The sequence below is a fragment of the Somniosus microcephalus genome, chromosome 26 (assembly GCF_052327205.1).
Source record: "Somniosus microcephalus isolate GS21.2 chromosome 26, FLI_Smic_1.0, whole genome shotgun sequence".
Classification (NCBI taxonomy): domain Eukaryota; kingdom Metazoa; phylum Chordata; class Chondrichthyes; order Squaliformes; family Somniosidae; genus Somniosus; species Somniosus microcephalus.
In genome coordinates, this window is record NC_141012.1 from 33,898,183 (window position 1) to 33,918,428 (window position 20,246).

Consider the following 20,246-nt stretch of genomic DNA (forward strand, 5'->3'; position numbering starts at 1 on the left):
TGGGCAGCCAAATTTTAGATGACCTCAAGTTTACGTAGGGTGGAATGTGGGAGGCCAGCCAGGAGTGCGTTGGAATAGTCAAGTCGAGAGGTAACAAAGGCATGGATGAGGGTTTCAGCAGTATGATTGCATACCGCAGGGATAAACAAAAGCATCCCCTTGTGACTTGGATCAGGTCGTCATGTCTATCACACATGTACTTCTTCAATTTCTCCAAAGGCAGATCTAGTTACCAGTAGATGAAATGAGGCTTGAGTTGAATCGTTAAGAGGCTTTATTCCGCAGTAAGGTGAATGTACAGAGATTCACTTAGTTCATTGGATACAATTCATTTCCACAGAATAACATAAAAATAACTGAAGACCTCAGTCATGCTTATTGATCCTGCCTCTTCTGGAGTCTTACTGCCTTAAAAACCTCTCTGTTGCAAATGATAGATTGCCTTTTTGATGTCTGTGTCTCTCTTATTACCCCCAGCTTCATAGACAGAGATCAAAGTGTTTTCAAACACAATGGGTGTGAGCTGTTTTCTGATTATTCAGACAAGCTAAGAAATTATTTATTGATTAGCCCCTGGGGAAAACAATTTCCGTTTAACAAATTAGCCACCCTTTGACTGGGTCTTCTTTGTTTTAAACTGGTGAGAATACACATTCCTCACACAGAAATGCAGCATTAATAATAAGTTTTTCCAAATCCTTTCTGTAGAAAAATGGTCAAAAAGTCCTGAAATGTGACAGTAAGCAATATACAAGTACTTATAATAAGAGGGCAAAGTGTACAAGAAGGCAAAGGGCTGGGTTTGAATTTATGGCAGCGAGAGGTGTCATAGAGTTCCCCGGTCAGTTTTAAAAGTGATGTGAATTCCGGACTCCTCACATCGGCCAAATTGGTAAGTGCCTAATGTGGACACTGAGCCATGTGGACCATGACAGTACAAGATTTGATCTCTAGGCTGTATCTGGAACAGTAGTAAGGGAGCTCACAATGCTCTGGAGCCAGAAAGGGGAAAACATTAGCCTGGGTACCAGATCCTGATCATCAAAATTGTGCAAGTGTGTTCACTGAGTGAGAAAAGGATCAGGTTCACCTGCGCTTCCCCCCAGAGTTAAATAGCCTATCAATTACACAGGATTACATAGGATATACGGCACAGAAACAGGCCATTCGGCCCAACCATACCCGCGTTTACGCTCCACTCAAGCCTCCTCCCGTCTTTCCTAATCTATCTCTACCAGCGTAACCCTCTATTCCTTCTCCCTCATATGCTTGTCTAGCCTCCCCAAATGCATCTATACTATTTGCTTCAACTACTCCCTGTAGTAGCGAGTTCCACATTCTCACCACTCTCTGGGTAAAGAAGTTTCTTCTGAATTCTCTATTTGATTTCTTGTTGACTATCTTATATTGATGGCCTCTAGTTATGTTCTTTCCCACAAAGTAGAAACACTCTCTCTGTATCTACTCTATCAAAAGCTTTCGTAATTTTAAAGACCTCAATTAGATCACCCCTCAGCCTTCTTTTTTCAAATGAAAAGAGCCTGTTCATCCTTTCCTGATAGGTATACCCTCGCATTTCTGGTATCAGCCTTGTAAATCTTCTCTGCGCCCTCTCCAGTGCCTCTATCCTTTTTATAATATGGCGGCCAGAATTGTACACAGTACTCCAAGTGTGGTCTAACCAAGGTTCGATACAAGTTCAGCATAACTTCCCTACTTTTCAATTCTATCCCTCTAGAAATAAACCCCAGTGCCTACATAAGAACATAAGAAATAGGAGCTGGAGGAAGCCAATCGGCCCCTTGAGCCTGCTCCGCCATTCAATAAGATCATGGCTGATCTGATCCTAACCGCCAATCTACTATCACAGAACCATCTCCTGAATCTAACAGAATTAAACACACGAAATAGGAGCAGGATCGGGCTACACGGTCCCTGGGCCCGCTCCGCTACCCACAGGGCCATGACCGATCCGAACCTAGACTCATGTCCAAATTCCTGCCCGCTCCCCGTAACCCTTAATTCCCTTTACTTCTAGGAAACTGTCTATTTCTGTTTTAAATTTATGTAATGATGTAGCTTCTACAGCTTTTTGGGGCAGCATATTCCATGGACCTACCACCCTCTGAGTGAAGTAGTTCCTCCTCATCTCAGTTTTGAAAGAGCAGCCCCTTATTCTAAGACTATGCCCCCTAGTTCTAGTTTCACCCATCATCGGGAACATCCTCCCCGCATCCACCCGATCCAACCCCTTCACAATCTTATATGTTTCAATACGATCGCCTCTCATTCTTCTGAACTCCAATGAGTAGAGTCCCAATCTACTCAACCTCTCCTCATATGTCCATCCCCTCATCCCCAGGATTAACCGAGTGAACCTTCTTTGTACTGACTCGAGAGCAAGTATGTCTTTTCTTAAGTATGGACACCAAAACTATACGCAGTATTCCAGGTGCGGTCTCACCAATACCTTGTACAACTGAAGCAATACCTCCCTATTTTTATATTCTATCCCCCTAGCAATGAAAGCCAACATTCCATTGGCCTTCTTAATCACTTGCTGCACCTGCATACTAACCTTTTGAGTTTCGTGCACCAGCACCCCCAGATCCCTTTGTACTTCAGTACTTTCCAGTTTCTTGCCATTAAGATAATAACTTGCTCTACGATTTTTCCTGCCAAAGTGCATAACCTCACACTTTCCGGTATTGTATTCCATCTGCCAAATCTCTGCCCACTTACTTAGCCTGTCTATGTCCCCTTGCAGGTTTTTTATGTCCTCCTCACTCACTACTTTCCCTCCCATCTTAGTATCATCTGCAAACTTTGATATGTTACACTCGGTCCCCTCCTCCAAATTGTTAATATAGATTGTAAAGAGTTGGGGACCCAGTACTGACCCCTGTGGAACACCACTAGTTACTGATTGCCAGTCTGAGAATTAACCATTTATCCCAACTCTCTGCCTTCTGTTAGATAGCCAATCCTCTATCCATGCCAGAATATTACCCCCAATCCCGTGATTTTTTATCTTAAGCAATAATCTTTTGTGTGGCACCTTGTCAAATGCCTTTTGGAAGTCTAAATACGCTACGTCCACTGGTTCCCCTTTATCCACCCTATATGTTACTTCCTCAAAGAACTCCAGCAAATTTGTCAAACATGACTTCCCCTTCATAAAACCATGCTGACTTTGTCCTATTAAATTATGATTATCCAAATGTCCTGTTACTGTCTCCTTAATAATGGGCTCCAATATTTTACCTACCACAAATGTTAGGCTAACCGGTCTATAGTTTCCAGCCTTCTGTCTACTGCCCTTTTTAAATAAGGGTGTTACATTAGCAGTTTTCCAGTCTGCCGGGACCTTTGCTGAGTCCAGGGAGTTTTGGAAAATTATTACCAATGCATCCACAATCCCTACCGCCACTTCCCTCAAGACCCTAGGATGTAAGCCATCAGGTCCAGGTGATTTATCCGCCTTGAGTCCCATTATTTTACCGAGTACCACTTCCTTAGTGATTTTGATCGTGTTTAGCTCCTCCCCCCCTATAGCCCCCTGTTTGTCCAGTGTTGGGATATTCTTAGTGTCTTCTACTGTAAAGACTGATACAAAATATTCATTCAGTGTTTTTGCCATCTCCATATTTCTCCCCATTAATTTCCGGGTCTCATCCTCTAAGGGACCAACATTTACTTTAGCCACCCTTTTTCTTTTTATATAACTATAAAAACTCTTACTATCTGTTTTTATATTTTTTGCTAATTTACTTTCATAATCTATCTTCCCTTTCTTAATCAATCTTTTTGTTATTTTTTGCTGTCTTTTAAAGTTTTCCCAATCCTCTATCCTCCCACTAGATTTGGCTACCTTATTTACCCTTGTTTTTAGTCGAATACTATCCTTAATTTGTTTACTTAGCCACGGATGGCTGGCTTTTCTTTTACACCCTTTTCTTCTCAGAGGAATATATATTTTTTGGAAGTTGTGAAATAACTCCTTAAATGTACACCACTGATCATGTATCGTCTTACCCTTTAATCTATTTTCCCAATCCACTCTACTCAATTCCGCTCTCATACCTTCATAGTCTCCTTTATTCAAGCTCAGCACGCTTGTTTGAGATCCAACCTTCTCACCCTCTAATTGAATATGGAATTCAACCATGTTATGGTCACTCGTTCCAAGGGGATCCTTTACTAGGACATTTTTAATTAATCCTGTCTCGTTACACAGGACCAGATCTAAGGTTGCTTGCCCCCTGGTCGGTTCAGTTACATACTGCTCAAGAAACCTATCCCTAATACACTCAATTAACTCATCCTCAAGGCAGCCCTGCCCAATTTGATTTGTCCAATTAATATGATAGTTAAAATCCCCCATAATTATAGATGCTCCCTTATTACAAGCCTCAACTATTTCCTGATTGATACTCCGTCCAACAGAGTTGCAACTGTTCGGAGGCCTATAGACTACGCCCACTAGTGTTTTTTTCCCCTTATTATTCCTTACCTCCACCCAAACTGTTTCATTATCCTGATCTTTTGACTCAATATCATTTCTCTGTATTACAGTGATTCCTTCCTTTATTAACATAGCCACCCCACCTCCCCTTCCTTCCTGCCTGTCCTTCCTGATCGTTAAATAACCTGGTATGTTTAATTCCCAGGCATTGTCACCCTGCAGCCATGTTTCTGTAATGGCCACAAGACCATACCCATATGTAGTTATTTGTGCCATTAACTCATCTATTTTGTTACGAATGCTACGTGCATTCAGATAGAGAACTTTGAAATATGTTTTGTGACACTTAGTTCCTGCTTTTGCCCTTTTTATTACTTTACCTTTTACTATCCCCCCCAATTTGGTGTCATCCAATGAATAGCCACACATCTGCAGAATAATCATTTGCAGAATGGTAGAAGTTTGCTTTTTTTATGGCCTTGTTAACCTGTATCGCTACTTTTAGTGATTTGTGTATTTGTACTCTGAGATCCCTTTGTTCCTCCACCCAACCCAGACTCGCACCCTTCAAGTAATAAGTGACCTCCCTATTCTTCCTACCAAAATGTAATACCTCACATTTATCTGTGTTGAATTTCATTTGCCAATTATATGCCTATTCTGCAAGTTTATTTATGTCCTCCTGTAATTTGTTGCAGTCCTCCTCAGTATGAACTATCCCCCCCAATTTGGTGTCATCCACAAATTTAGAAGACTCAATGAATAGCCACACATCTGCAGAATGATCATTTGCAGAATGGTAGAAGTATCAGAGGGTGGATGATAGCCATGGTACAGTAGCCCAATATGAGTTAGCACCATTAAGAGGAGAAGGATGAAAACTGCAGGGAGAAAAACAGAGAAGGGGAACAGTATAGACAAAATGGAGATGGGGAAGTGCCTTACATTTTTGCTTTGTGTATTTGGATTGCAAGTCATCCCATGAGAAAGTCGTATCGAAAAGATGTTGTACTGTAGCTAAGAAACCTAATAAATGAGTTGAATTGTAATTGTCACAAATCATGAATATTTTTTAATTTGTATTTTTAGATATATCAGACATACAGCTGTTTCACATGCACCCCATGTACTGACTGCGCCAAATAAGAGAGCAGTCACGAACAAAGTATAGGTTTCTTCTATCAAGCAAGCACTTTGCTGAAACATAAGTACAGCCTATCTGTCAAGCATTTAATTTTAAGGTAAATGTAGGTTTCAGTCAATAAGAGACAAAATGGAAGGCAACCCACCTGCAATGCTAATTTGCAGTGTTTAAAGTTAAAAGACAATGGAGTAGAAATGAATTTGATCCTATTTTTGGGCCCAGACTTGGTGTGCGTCCAGACACCGAGGCCTGAAGCCGGCCTAAAATTGAGGATCATCTGCATATTCTGGACAAGCTGACGTCACCTGTTTGCCCCGACAGGCAGCTCGCCCTTCTCCAGGACTGAATTATAAATCTCACTTTTAGTTTGTGGCTGTAGAAGCCACTGGAGAATGCACAGCAGGGCAGGCCCAACATCTGCCCCACTGCCTGTTCTATGCCTGGAAAATGGGCACACGCATACCAATTTCTACCTCAAAATCTTTTGAAGTATTTCTAACCCATCTTGGTCTTCTGCCAATTTTATACCATGTAAAATAAAATATTGAGTTTACGACGTCAGAATTGTCTCTATTTAATATTTAATTAATTAACCAAGTGCTCAGATATTTCTGAATTTCTGATCTTTCACAACTTCAGTGTATTGCTGACTTCTTAATGTTCAATGTGAAGTGGCTCCACTATTTTTGGTGATTTATTCTCATGCTATGACACGTATCTGAGGATTATTTGAGACAAAGTATGACACGTATCTGAGGATTATTTGAGACAAAGTAATGGATACAGCAAAAACATGCATCTGACCCACGGGCGGGCACTGTAAGGTGCCATGTTGTTTTCGAGTGAATTCATAACTCTTATTTTAAAAAAATACACACACACTTGCTAAGTACTTCCACAGCACAAACAAAACGCATGGTGTGTAATAATGAATTATAGTTCACCACAACCAAACCATAAAATAATCCTTCCCGTCACTCACCTCTGTTGCACTAAAACATTGTGACTGACTAGCTCACACTGACAGCAACAAATATTTGACAGGTCGGTGACAACACACACTACTTTCTTTGTTTTACAACTGACAGTTAAAATGGTGCTACAAAATACTGCTGCTCGTGTCCTGGTAAGATGCAGATTTGCACTACCTGTTCCCTACATAGTATTCCCACACCAATACAAGGCACTGACTAGAGGCTGGATCCTTAGAAGAGGAAGATTTTAAAACCAGAGGATAATGGGAATGAGTACCTCAGGGCATGTGAAATCAAGGAAAGTGGCAGAAATATTGCCGAGTTTTAGTTATCCGTGCACACAACTTTGACCAGTAGACCGCCGAGAGGTGACCAACATCAGGATCTGCTGATGCCATTCTTGTGCCATTTGGAATTATGTCAGCACATTCCGGCATGGACCACTTGTTGATTTTCCCTCCGTGTGAGGAATGCTGAGCTCTTGATCAATGTAATCATCAGTTGCACAATCACAGTTAGGAGCTCATAATATGACAAACTGGTGGCCAGACCTATATCCTACCAACCCATGTCACATCACATTGGACAATCAATACATTGCAAAACATTTTTACTTGGCTTAATGCAGACAGTTGTTATGTACAACACACCAATAGGTTATCAATGCAGAGCATATTAACATCATACAGCCAAGATTCTCTGATACCATGTACAGGAAACTTTGGTTTATCCGAAGGCTATAAGTCCAGAATACTCGATCTAACGGCAAAAATCAGGAGCCGTTTTCTATAAGTTTTTTTTAGTTCTCGTTGCTTTTTTTCCCCCCAGTCAGGCACTGCAAGGTCTGTAGCTATAGCAACAGCTTCAACTAGAGATGCTTGCAGCTGCAGCCGACTGTTTAGAAGCTGTTGCTAAGCAACAGTGTTTGTTGTCAGATACAGAGATGAAAACCTCCGTATGCTTCAACATTAACTTTGTATGTCCGGCAGTTTTGATAGATCGGCAACAGCTCGGTCCCGTCGATGCCGGATATCATAAAGTTTCCTGTACTCTTTTTGCTGAAGACTGAAGGCCAATCAGATTCTGTTCAAGCTACTGCAGCAGTTTTGAGTCTTCTCTGCACTTCTACTCAACAAACTAGCACCAGCTAAATACATAAGTGTAAGAACAATAAATTCATAAACAAAGTGAAACAATAAGTTCAATGCCTTTTGCATTGGTCCTGCAATCCTTATTCCAGGATTTTAAAAGAAATATTTCTGGAACCCCTTTCAATGTTGCATTGGTTCTTTCCATAACTCTAAGAACTGTAAATTCTGCAAATTCTTTGTAAATTACATTAACAAGCTTGTTACGCTTATGTCACCCATCAGTAATGAGTGACACTTGCCGTGGATTCGAGTAAAGCTCTTTTGTTCAGTTGCTTTTTTCCCATTCACAGTTCACTATTGTCCTGTCACAGTAGATCGGTGTCAATCGTGGTTACACAAAGAACGACCCCTTACCTGGTGGAGAAAGGTAGCGCCATGTCACGGTGGGTTCCGGCCGTCCAATAGCGAGGCACAGAAGAGTCACATTGCTGCCCTCGTTCACAGAGACACTGCTGGAGATGTTGACAATTTTTGGTGGAACTGAGGGAGGCAAACACAGAAGGGTTGGTTTTAATACTAGGATGTGAAAATTCAATTGATTTCTTTCTTTGAGAATAATTTTGTTTGTATGCTTAAAAGACATTAATGTCTCACAGAACATTTCTCACTGTAAGAATGCATCAAGCAAATGAGATATATTTCAAAACCAGCTTCATCTCAATTTGCATTTCAGAAAAAAGAACTCATCAGTATACAATGCCTGACTTTATGCACGTTCACAAAAAATACACAATTTCCAGAAACAGTTCAACATCCTTAATCTTCGTTCAATATCCTATTGTTAAGCAACATCGGAGTTACAAAACAAGATTTAATTTCCAGTCTCGAAGGGAATGTTACCCCAAAGGACTTAAGAACCTGGCTTCTACAATAAACAAGAACATTACACTTGGTTTTATATTGAGACTTCCACCAAGCTCTGATACAGATATATCAGTGAAACATAAATGAAATGAAAACAAGATAATGCTCTTCTCATCCGTTTCCCTGTCTTCATCCTTCACACACTTCAGTTATTATAGAATTTTATAGCCCATGTCCTCTCCTGCAACAAGAACTGGGCAGCAATTATCCTGACACCGTCCAATTCCACTGTGCCCCAGTGAGTTGAGCTCAAAATGCTAATTTTTATTTTCAAATCCCTCCATAACCTCCCAAACCTGTGACCTCTACCACCTAGAAGGACAAAGGCATGGGAACACTTCCAAGTTCCCCTCCAAGTCACACACCATCCTGACTTGGAAATAAATCACCTTACATCGTCGCTGGGTCAAAATCCTGGAACTCCTTACCTAACAGCACTGTGGGAGTACCGTCACCACACAGCGGTTCAAGGAGGCGGCTCGCCACAACCTTCGCAAGGGCAATTAGGGATGGGGAATAAAAGCTGGCCTTGCCAGCGATGCCACATCTTGTGAATGAAAAAAATAACCGTACGCCACCTTATTCAAGAGATTTCCAGCCTTTCAGCCATTTACCCTATCCCACACCCTCCAATCCAATTACTCCAGAAACCTGCTTGTATCCCACCTTCTCTGTTCCAACATCAGACGCTGATCCTTCAACCGTAACGTTCTATACTCTGGAGCTCCCTCATAAAAAAACACTTTGACTTGCAATCTCTCTCTCCTCATCTCCAAAAGCCTCTCTCCAACTGTGCCTTCCTGCTTAGTGACCACCTTTCCCCATATAAATGTTCTGAGATGTTTTATATAAGTGAAAGTCATTGTCGTTCGAAATTAATTTTTTGACGTAAGCTTGACAGAGTGTATCAACCTTTGCAAAGATAATCAGCTTCTGCTCTCAAAGTACTTATCACTCTTTGCCATCTTCTTTCTTATAGAATCATAGAATAGTACAGCTCAGAAGGCGGCCATTTGGCCCATCGAGTCTGCGCCGGCTCTTTCAAAAAGCTATCTAATTAGTCCAACTCACCGTTCTTTCCCCATATCCCTGCAATTTTTTCTCCTTCAAGTATTTAACAATTCGCTTTTGAAGGCAGTGCATTCCAAATCCTGACCACTCATTGCGTAAACAAGCTTTTCCCTTCTGTCGCCTCTACATCTTTTATCAATCACCTTAAATCTGTGCCCTCTGGTTATCGACCCTTTCGCCATTGGAAAGAGTTTCTCTTTATTTACTCTATCTGAACCCTTCATGATTTTAAACACCTCTATCAAATCTCCTCTTAGCCTTCTCTGCTCAAAGTTTCTCCAGCTTCCCTAGTCTATCCAAATAACTGAAATTCCTCTCCCTTAGAACCATTCTAGTAAATCTCTTCTGTATCCTCTCCAAAGCCTTCACGTCCTTCCTAAAGTGTGGTGCCCAGAATTGGACACAATACTCCAGCTGGGTCCAAACTACTGTTTCCTATAGGTTTAGCATCTGGCTCCTGTACTCTATGCCTCTATTTACAAAGCCCAGGATCCCATATGCTTAATTAATTGCTTTGTTAACATGTCCTGCCACCTTCAAAGATTTGCGCACCAACTCCACCAGGTCTCTCTCTTCTTGTATCCCCTTTGAAATTTGACCAATTAGCTTGTACTGGCTCTCCTCATTCTTCTTACCAAAATGTATCACCTCACAATTAACTGTACTGAAATTCATCTACCATGTGTCCGCCCATTCCACCAGCCTGTCCATGTCCTCTTGAAGGCTATTACGAACTTCCGCACTGTTTGCTACACTTCCAAGTTGCATGTCAACTGCAAATTACAAAAGTGTGTTCTGTACTCCCCAGTCCATGTCATTAAGAACATAAGAACATACAAAATAGGAGCAGGAGTCGGCCATTTGGCCCTTCGAGCTTGCTCCGCCATTCAATAAGATCATGGCTGATCTTCTACCTCATCTCCGCTTTCCTCCACTATCCCCATATCCCTTGAATTCCTTAATATTCAAAAATCTATCGATCTCTGTCTTGAATATACTCAACGGCTGAGCCTCCACAGCCCTCTGGGGTAGAGAATTACAAAGATTCACCACCCTCTGAATGAAGAAATTTCTCCTCATCTCAGTCCTAAATGGCCGACCCCTTATTCTGAGACTGTGACCCCTAGTTATAGACTCCCCAGCCAGGGGAAACATCCTCCCAGCATCTACCCTGTCAAGCCCTGTTAGAATTTTGTATGTTTCAATGCGATTACCTCTCGTTCTTCTAAACTCTAGAGAATATAGGCCTAGTCTTCTCAAACTGTTCCCATAGAACAATCCCCCCATCCCAGGTACCAGTCTGGTGAACCTTTGTTGCACTCCCTCTATGTCAAGTATATCATTCCTTAGGTAAGGAGACCAGAACTGTACCCAATACTCCAGGTGTGGTCTCACCAAGGCCCTGTATAACTGCAGTAAGACGTCTTTACTCTTATACTCAAATCCTCTTGTAATAAAGACTCCTCATTCTCGCTAGACCCTCCACTATTTCCGGGAAGTTTTTTGCGTCTTCCTCCGTGAAGACAGACACAAAGGGCTGCATTTTCCCTGCGGAAGCGGGAGGGGAACAGGAGCACTGGATGGTGGGCTCCGGTCCCGCTCCCATCAGCAGCCGCTCTCTCAAAAAGATTTTCAGTAGATGGGCCTTGTTAGGCCCGCCCTGCGGGGTTCCTGGCCAATTAACAGGAAGCGGGTCTGATGAGGTCATTTGATGACGCATCATTAGCCGGTTTCCTTAAAGAGACCACGGCCACATTGAGTTTGACAGTTGTGCTGTCAGTTTTCTGCAGCATTGAGGTGCTGCAAACACTGACAAGCTCTGCACAAAGGTGCACGTCTGCACCCAGGCTCACGTACGCAGGGAGATTCTCTTCCCTTCCCACTGGCGGAAGAGACCTCCCCAGGAGATCAACGCTGTCTGGTTGCACATTACACAGCAGGACATAAGCAGGGATGTCGTCAGGAGGACCAGGCTGCACTGGCGCCAACCTTTCAATGATCTCAGATGATCACGAAACATTACTGCAAAGCCACTCTGCTGTGCCACTCATCGCATCCCCATCACTCTGCCTTCCCTACCCTTCTCCTGCACATCCTTACTCACAACTTATCGCACCTCCACCCACCCCTCTCTATCTACATTATCACTTCCCCATCTTATTAGCCACCCCTCACACTCACCGTCATCCGACTGCAAGCATACCAATTAACAACACACAAGGGTAGGCACTTGAGTGGTTTAGCCAATGTTCATGTGAAGTTTCTGGTAATGTGTTGTCATATAGTGAAATCTATATTTTCAACACTTCACCTGATTGGACAGATCTGTGCACACCTTGAGAAGTGTCTTACTGAGTTCCAGTGAATGTTGAGACAAAACTCCACTGCCCGCCCCCCCCCCCCCCCCACCACCCGCTATAGTGATGAGTGTGCATGGAATGGCTTGGACATTAAAGGGATGCTTTACGGTGCTGGTGTGGAATTCTGTCAACCTGGCACATCATGTGGCAGCCAGGGTTTACAGCATCAAGTGAAGTAAACCTGGCCATGGTGATGCCATCGCTGGCCTCCCGGGCAGCAATGTTGTCAGGGGCTGATGCCCTGTGTAGAATCAGGTGATGGCGGAGAAGGTTGGTGATGTTGGTATGCCTGGTTATGTTGGTATTGGGACTGATCGTGGAAGGATTCAGAGGACCAAGGTGTGCTTTTTTCCAAGGGCATCGATGTTGCTGTAATAGATAGCAGCTGCAGGTTAGATGATAGAAGCGATCTGTCAATGGGGAGAGAGGTTGTTCCAAAGAGGTGACACTGGATATACAGTTGGCTCTAAACACTTGCAAGCTAAAGAAATCTCTATGGCCCGTATTTTCCGATCGCAGGCCTCCCACGGGCGGAGGCCTGCAATCTGGAAAAATCTACGCCCTTACCTGAGGGCTCCCGGGACAAACACGCTTCCGCTCCTGGGCCTCTCCAAACATGAAGTGCGCAGGGCCCAAGTATCCCATGGGCGCATGTAGTTTGCAGCGTCCCTGGGCTCATGTGGGCCATGGGGAGCCAATCACAGAAGGGAATCTCCCTTCATACATTTGACAGTAAGACCTGTCAAATATATGCATGGAGATCACCCCAAAAACATAGTAAAACTTTAAATAAATTTTTTTTTAAATCACATTTTTAAAATGACTTGAAATTACAATAAATTAACTATTTGAAACAAAAATTTAATTTTTTGAAAAAAATAATTAAAGTTTTTTACAGGGCTAAAAATAAACTTACCTTTTTTTAAAATGATAAATCAGTGAATTTTTTTTTTTTTTTACTTTTTTCAACTCTTATCCTGTCTGCTTTTACCAGGCATAAGAATTGTAAGGGTTTTCTGCGGGCGGAGGGTATCCAAAAAGCAGATATATCTGCCCGCAGAGGGCCTTCTCCAAGGCATCCGGGACCATTCTTGACAGATCGGAAATGCCGGTTTTCAGCGCATGGGCTGTGCATACCCGAAGCCGGCATTTCTGATGTCCCTACGGGTGGGTACACAGCGCGTACTCACCCGTAGGGATCAGAATACCTGGGCCTATATGTCTTACAAATACAGTTTCTGCACTCTGAAACTGAACATCTGCAACATAAATTGGCTGTTGGAGCGAGGGTGTGCGTCACAGATGGCGGCCGTGACGGTCCGGTGCTGAGATCGCTCTCCCTGTTTCGGGCGGCCAGCTCTCGCCGCTCGCTCCCGCAACCGGAGCGAGGTGCTCGGCGAGTCGGGCAGAGGCAGCGCAGCGCGGTGAGCAGCAGCAGCAGCCAAGCCGACCCGCTGGAGCACATCGGCCGGCAGCTCCTTGGCGGGAAGGAATTCCGGCTGGGAGGAGGGGAGCCGAGCATGGCGGCCAGAGGCCGACCCGTGAAGAGAGAGAAGTAGGCCCCGGGCCGTGGAGCGTGGAGCCTGCAACGGTGAAGAAGAGGCCGCATTGGAGCATTCACATCCCGACAATGTGTTCGGCGAGTCGGGCAGAGGAGCGCAGCGCAACGAGCAGCAGCAGCAGACTCATGACACGCTGCAGCACGTCGGCCGGCAGCTCCATTTCGGGTAACTCGCAGTCCGGATGGGAGGAGGGGAGCCGGGCATGGTGGCCAGAGCGGGAAAAGCAGGCCACCACACGTGGAACCAGCAACAGTGAGGAGGAGGCCGCGGTGACGAGGAGGACGGAGCGGCTGAGGGACATCGTGCTCCCACTGCCACTGGAAGCCATTGTATTGACTCTGAACGCGGCGCTGTATGTATAGCTGACGCGTCCCTACGGGGAACAAGCATTCCATTGTACTTGTTACATATGGCAAAAAAATCTAATCTGAATCTGAATCTGAATCCTTTACACCACTTCTGCAGCTGTCAGCTTATCAGATACATCAGAGCAGGCTCAACTCATGACAGGGTGAGCTGGTGGTGAGGGGGCACATAAAATTACAAGGTAGGCTCAAAATAGCATTAAATTGGCTGTTAACAAATTATTTAATAACCTCAATTTTCTCCCCCGCTGTTTGGTGTCAGGTCAGTTCGCCACAGACTCGACACCATGGAGACAGGTTGACAGCAGGTTTCCTACCTGCTGTCAATCTTTGCTATTTTGACAGCCAACCCACCTCTAAACCCACCCTTTGAGTGCTGGCAAAATCCAGCCCAAAGTATTTGTTTAATTTCCCTGCCATTTCCTTATTCCCCATTATAATTTCTCCTGTCTCAGCCTGTAAGGTACCTACACTTACTTTCGCTAATCTTTTCCTTTTTACATACCTCTGTGGAAGCTTTTACAGTCTGTTTTTATGTTTCTTGCTAATTTGCTCTCATTCTATTTTCCCTTTCTTTATCAATTTCTTGGTCCTTCTTTGCTGAATTCTAAAATCTTCCCAATCCTTAGGCTTACTACTCTTTTTCGCAGCATTATAAGCCTGTTCCTTTGATCAAATGCTATCTTTAACTTCTCTTGTTAGCCACGGTTGGACCACTTTTCCTGTGGGGTTTTTGTGCCTTAAAGGAATGTAATTTGGTGTAAATTATGTATTAATTCTTTAAATGCTTGCCATTGCTTGTCTACCATCATAACTTTTACTGTAGTTTCCCAATCTACCTTAGCCAACTCGCCCCTCATACTTACGTAGCTTGCTTTGTTTAGATTTAAGGCCCTAGTTTCGGATTTAGCTAAATCACTTTCAAACTCAGTATAGAATTCTATCATATTATGGTCACTCTTCCCTAAAGGCCCCTTTACTACAAGGTTATTAATTAACCCTTTCTCATTGCACAATATTTATCTAAAACAGCCTGTTCCCTGGTTGGCTCCTCAACATACTGATCTAGAAAACTATCTTCATACTTTCCATGAATTCGTCCTCCACACTATTGCTGCAAATTTGGTTTGCCCAGTCTATATGCAGATTAAAGCCCTGCATGATTACTCTATTACACATGTTACATGCACTTTTAATTTCCTGATTTATACTCTGCCCCACATTACAACTACTGTTTGGGGGCCTATAAACAACTCCCACCAATGTTTTCTGCCCCTTGCTGTTTCTTAACTCCACCCAAACTGATTCTACTTCTTGATTTTTGGAGTTAAGATCATTTATCTCTACTGTTTTTATCCCATCCTTTATCAGGGCTGCCCCTTCTCCTTTTCCATTTTGCCTATCTCTTTTAAAAGTTAAGGGGGAAAAATTCGGGTGATTTGCCCCTTCCGTTAGCATCCTAAGAGAGCGCTAATGGGGCGCAAAGCAACCAGCACCCGGGGGCAGCGCAGCTTACGCCTCCCACGAAATTCAGTGGGAGTTTAGCGGCAGTGGTAACCATTAGTGCCCCGCGGTGCTGTGCCTGTGGCGATGACATCATCACTGTGCGAAGTGCCCCACTTGCGTACCGGCCACGCTCTTCGGTAGAGCCCCCTGACTTATCGCCAGACGCTATGTCCGACAGGGTTGGGGGCGTACGTGCTGCCGGGGCAGTGCAAATTAAAGGGGAGGTGTCAGGCGGCCATTTGTGTTGCTGGCAAGCCTGCCAGCACCTGCCCCCAGCCTCCTGTGAAGCCCCCTTGAGTGCCGGGCACTTTTGCCGGCACTCCGATCCCTGGTGGCCCAGCTGGGCCCCGGGTTGCGCTGCGGTAGGCCCCTCCCCTGTTATAAGGGGTGGAAGGCCTGCAGTACCATGGCGCGACGTGCCGCAATATTCACTCGCAGCGCCCCAAAGGGGAGGCGGGGTGCTTCCAGTAGCGCCCCGCCTCCCTCTTGGAGTGCTACCAATGAATTTGAGGCGCAGAGGATGCTAACTTTTTCAGGGCGCGACCCAATTTTGCCCCCTTAGTATCCTGGCATATTTACTTCCCAACCTTGACCACTTTGTAACCACATCTCCATTGTGGCTATTAGATCAAACCTGTTAATTCTATCTGCGCTATTAATACATCTATTTTGTTGCGAATGTTTCACGTATTCAGATGTTGTGCCTTTAGCTTTGACTTATTTCTATTTTTCCCTGCTGTCACCTTAGTCACTGATGCCTTATTACCTTTGTTACTCTCTCTGTCCCTTCCTGACCCACTCTGCTTATTTTTACCCAAAACTCTACCCTGCTCTCCGGCCTTGACATTTCTCTCGCTGCTTTTACATTTACTCTTTCCTGAATCCTCCCACCCCCCCTTCATTAGTTTAAAGCCCTGTCTACTGCCTTATTTATTCAGTTCGCCAGGACACTGGTCCCAGCCCGGTTTAAGTGGAGCCCATCCCAACGGAACAGCTCTCTCTTTCCCCAGAACTGGTGCCAGTGCCCCATGAAATGAAACCCCTTCCTCCCACACCACTCTTTGAGCCACGCATTTAAACCTCTAATCTGTTTGTCCCTATGCCAATTTGCGCGTGGCTCAGGTAACAATCCAGAGAGCCTTAAAAGGACAGGATATAACTTGAGGAATTCTAAACTTTTTACACAGATTGAATTCAAATTTTACATTTTTTTAAACTGAGTTTTGGTTTCATTGGGCTGAACATTGCTGTCTTGCAAGACCACGCAGAATTTCTCATGTCAAGAATAAGGAGAGTGACTTTTTCCTCAATACTACTCTGTAACCAGCCACCAGAAGATGTATAAGACTGGCCTGCAATGATTCACTCAACTGTTTCCCTCCCTCCTTATGGAGAAGCACGTGGTTTCTGCTCCACATATCCTCAGTGACACTTGTCACTATGTGATGAACTTGCATCTTATCAATCTATTGCACAGCAGACTGGTGCTCCAACAAAATGCACCACTCTTTTGTCTGTACTTCAGATAGATTTATGTTTATGTAGCATACATATCCACTCAAGCTAAATAATAACACATTTTGTTGGGCCTCAACTAGGGAAAATCTAATTTACCCAGAGATTGATTTACTGCAGGGCCCAGGAGTTCGGTCCTTACAGATTAAAAAGTTAAATCAAAAGAAATGAAAACATACAAGTGTCCAAAAATGAATTATAAGGTAACCATCCAAACATCTTAAAGAGAAATCCCAAGAAATAAATATAAATAGGTTATTAATAACTGCAAGTAACAGCAAGTATACAACCAAATAAATTGCTTTATTTAGCTTAGTTTAATATGGGAAAGAAATAGTCCACATATTTAAAGGTGCTGTGTTTCTATCCCCCAATGGTATTCATGCTAAAACAATGGTTAAACACTTTCTGCAAACCTTACTTTAGTTACCAAATATTTTTTAAATTATAAAAGACAAAATATGCATTAAAAATTATGGAGCAATGTTAAGCAGGGCTCTCATCAATGAAGACCATCGTCACGCCAAGGCATTTATTTTCTCAAGCCTATCTACCACAGCTGGCAGAGCTTTCAACATTAGGGAATTGCTTTGAGAGATTTATGAACAGCAAGAGTGAGAAAGGTAAACATAAGTGCTTAGAAATTTGATCACGCCCAAAAACACCTGTTAGCATTGTCTTAGGCAGCGTGTAATACTGGTGCTGCCTACTCAGTATCATGAATCAGATGTGCAGCTATTCATTGGCTGCACGCTTGTTTGGGGGGGGGGGGTGGTGGTGGCGGGGGCTGGATACCGGGTGTCTCTGACATCACCTAAAGGCAGCCAGCACCTCTTAAAGGGGAGATGCACTGTGGCTTTGGAAGGAAGTACTTTTGAATAGAGAAAGGCTCCAGCAAGCATCGAGAGGGAACCAAGGTTCACTGATGCTGCCTTGGAGGGCCTGGTGGAGACAATGGCCAGGAGGAGGGAGATCCTCTTCTGCCAATGGGCAGAAAGCCTGTGAGAAAAGTATATTTACTCAGGCTTTTCTGTCCAACAGGCCTTTTAGATTCAAAGTTGCTACTGTCAGCAGTTTGTTTAACTGTCCTTGTACACCTACGTCAGAAGACATTTCATCTACTGTGGTTATCTTATGTTATGGATCATGGCATGGGAAGCATCGGTTAACTGTGCCTGCCTACCTTGAAATGTATGGTAGCGGTTAAGAGGTTGCTGAGCATGGGGAAATAATTAAATTCTAGTGACATTTTAAGTATATAAGGCAGATGTAAAATATAGTATGTTAGAGTACTCTCGGAGTGGAATCTGACACCCTCCAAGTCAAGACCGATGCGAGACTGATCACCTCGTAACCTTGTGACGTTAGTCAGGTTGTATACCAACAGCTCATTCACTGTTTAATTGTCGTAACTATTGCATTTATTTCTTGCACTGTAGTTTCTTTAATATGCATAGGTCAACACAAGTACAAGCAGGCCTCCCAAACAGACATAGCAAGACTGATAAGGGAGACAGGGAACCAGTCAGCCAAATAAGCAAAAGATTCTTAACCATAATAAAACATTTAATAAGATGTTCAGGAAGTACCTTTGCCCTGGTAATAAAAGTAATGAGCTGAATGAAAAATGATAGATATCTGTGATCCCAGCCCACCGAAATAATTTATAAAAAATGAGCAACGATGAGAGAGAAGCTACCTGTTAAGAGGAAGGGCTTCCTCGGAGTGGATGAAATGCTAGCTTCGGCTTAACACTCTGATTAGGCTTGACCTCTGAGGTGGATATCCATGCTGGCTGACATCCTAACACCTCCGACAGCTCGAGGTGACCCCCAGCAGAAGTGACCGTTGTTGCAGACAGAGCCATTCGTCAGCATTCATCGACATCTGTCCCTTCCCCCCCACCCCCCCCCGTCCATCCGACGTCCCTCCATCCAGTCATGTCATTCCGTTCGTTCCGTCGCGGGGCCGTAGATCCCTATCATCTGTCATGGGTTGTATGTCTACTATATCTATTTCAATCGCATGTAGTATCTGATTATGTTTAAACTGTAGCTCTCTAATAAAAAGCCTAACAACTCCGGAGACCCTTTGAGTAATCTGTGTGTGACCTGTGATCCAAATCTTACAAACCTCACCAGAGTTGTCAAGGCAAGAATACAGCTCTCTTACTCTCTGCACACAGTTTCACCACCTTCAGCCTCAATACTCACAATACTCTGCTCCACCACTTCCCTTTACTTTCCTACAATCACTGCAACACACTTCACTACACCTCCTTCTAATCCTACTCAAATTCTCACATCTTACACACTGCATACCAGCTATTCTACCATGATTGGTACATTCTCTGAACACTTCACAGGACTGTCACTAACACACTCCCTTCTTTCTTCCAGGAGTCGGTTACGCACAACTTGAGATAGGAATCTGCCAGCAGAGAAGCCTGTGTGCCCTCTCCGCCTCAAAGAAACCATACTGGCCACCACAAGAACCACTTGGGGTACTGCCATGGTTAGTGGTAAGACATGGTTTACAGCTAGGAGTCTCCAGAATGAAATACTAATATAAGCTTCGCTGTTATGGAGAGGTACAGAGTGGAAGCCAGGCAATTCCCTACAGGGAAAGAGGGTAGACCAAAGGGAGAATTGGTTAGGTCACTGCTAGCCACCTGATGTCAGGCCTTGAAGCTGGTCAGCTACTTGTTCTTTGGAGTAGGAATGGTTACTGTTCGGTGCGCATTATTCCAAATTTCAGCAAGAAATGCTGGAGATTCCCTTGACCTACTTCCAAAAAAGCACCCAAATCACTGAGCTATTCTGCAAAAATAAAAAGAATGCATGAATCTTCTTACTTTAAATTGGTAAATGCTGAGATTCATGATCTTAATACAAATATATTTAAACTGTGTGTAATATGCTAAAATTCCCCCAAAAATTGGCCCGGAATTTGCGGTTGTAATGACGGCAAAACTGCCAGCGCGCAACTTCTGGCGTCTGCACATGTGCAGTTAAATGTGGAAATCCGGAAGTTGCTGTCAGTGATACGCTGCTCCTCCACAGGGTGCCCTGTTGCAGTCTTCACAGATGCAATCAATGCACAATCAGTGATTTGACGTGAACTTCAACTTTTTACGCACTATTCTCGCTGTAAAAATGATTAAAAATGTTAAGCCATGTTCAATGAAGTGTAACTGAGTTTTTAATGACACACTAAGTCATAACTACTGCTGAACAACCTCTCTGGCCCTGAAAAACTAACTTTGTAAG

At 43.7% G+C, this 20,246-nt stretch overlaps 1 protein-coding gene across 8 annotated transcripts in view; it reads right to left on the minus strand.

Annotated features, from left to right (window-relative positions):
- The window catches only part of LOC147100392 (opioid-binding protein/cell adhesion molecule-like), a 1,212,876-nt gene that overhangs the window by 442,798 nt on the left and 749,832 nt on the right, over positions 1 to 20,246 (minus strand). For all 8 annotated transcript variants that reach the window (XM_085968055.1, XM_085968060.1, XM_085968058.1 and 5 more), the window contains exon 3: positions 8,089 to 8,214. In XM_085968055.1, the coding sequence (XP_085824181.1) occupies positions 8,089 to 8,214 (126 nt within the window). The remainder of the gene's footprint in view (positions 1 to 8,088; positions 8,215 to 20,246) is intronic.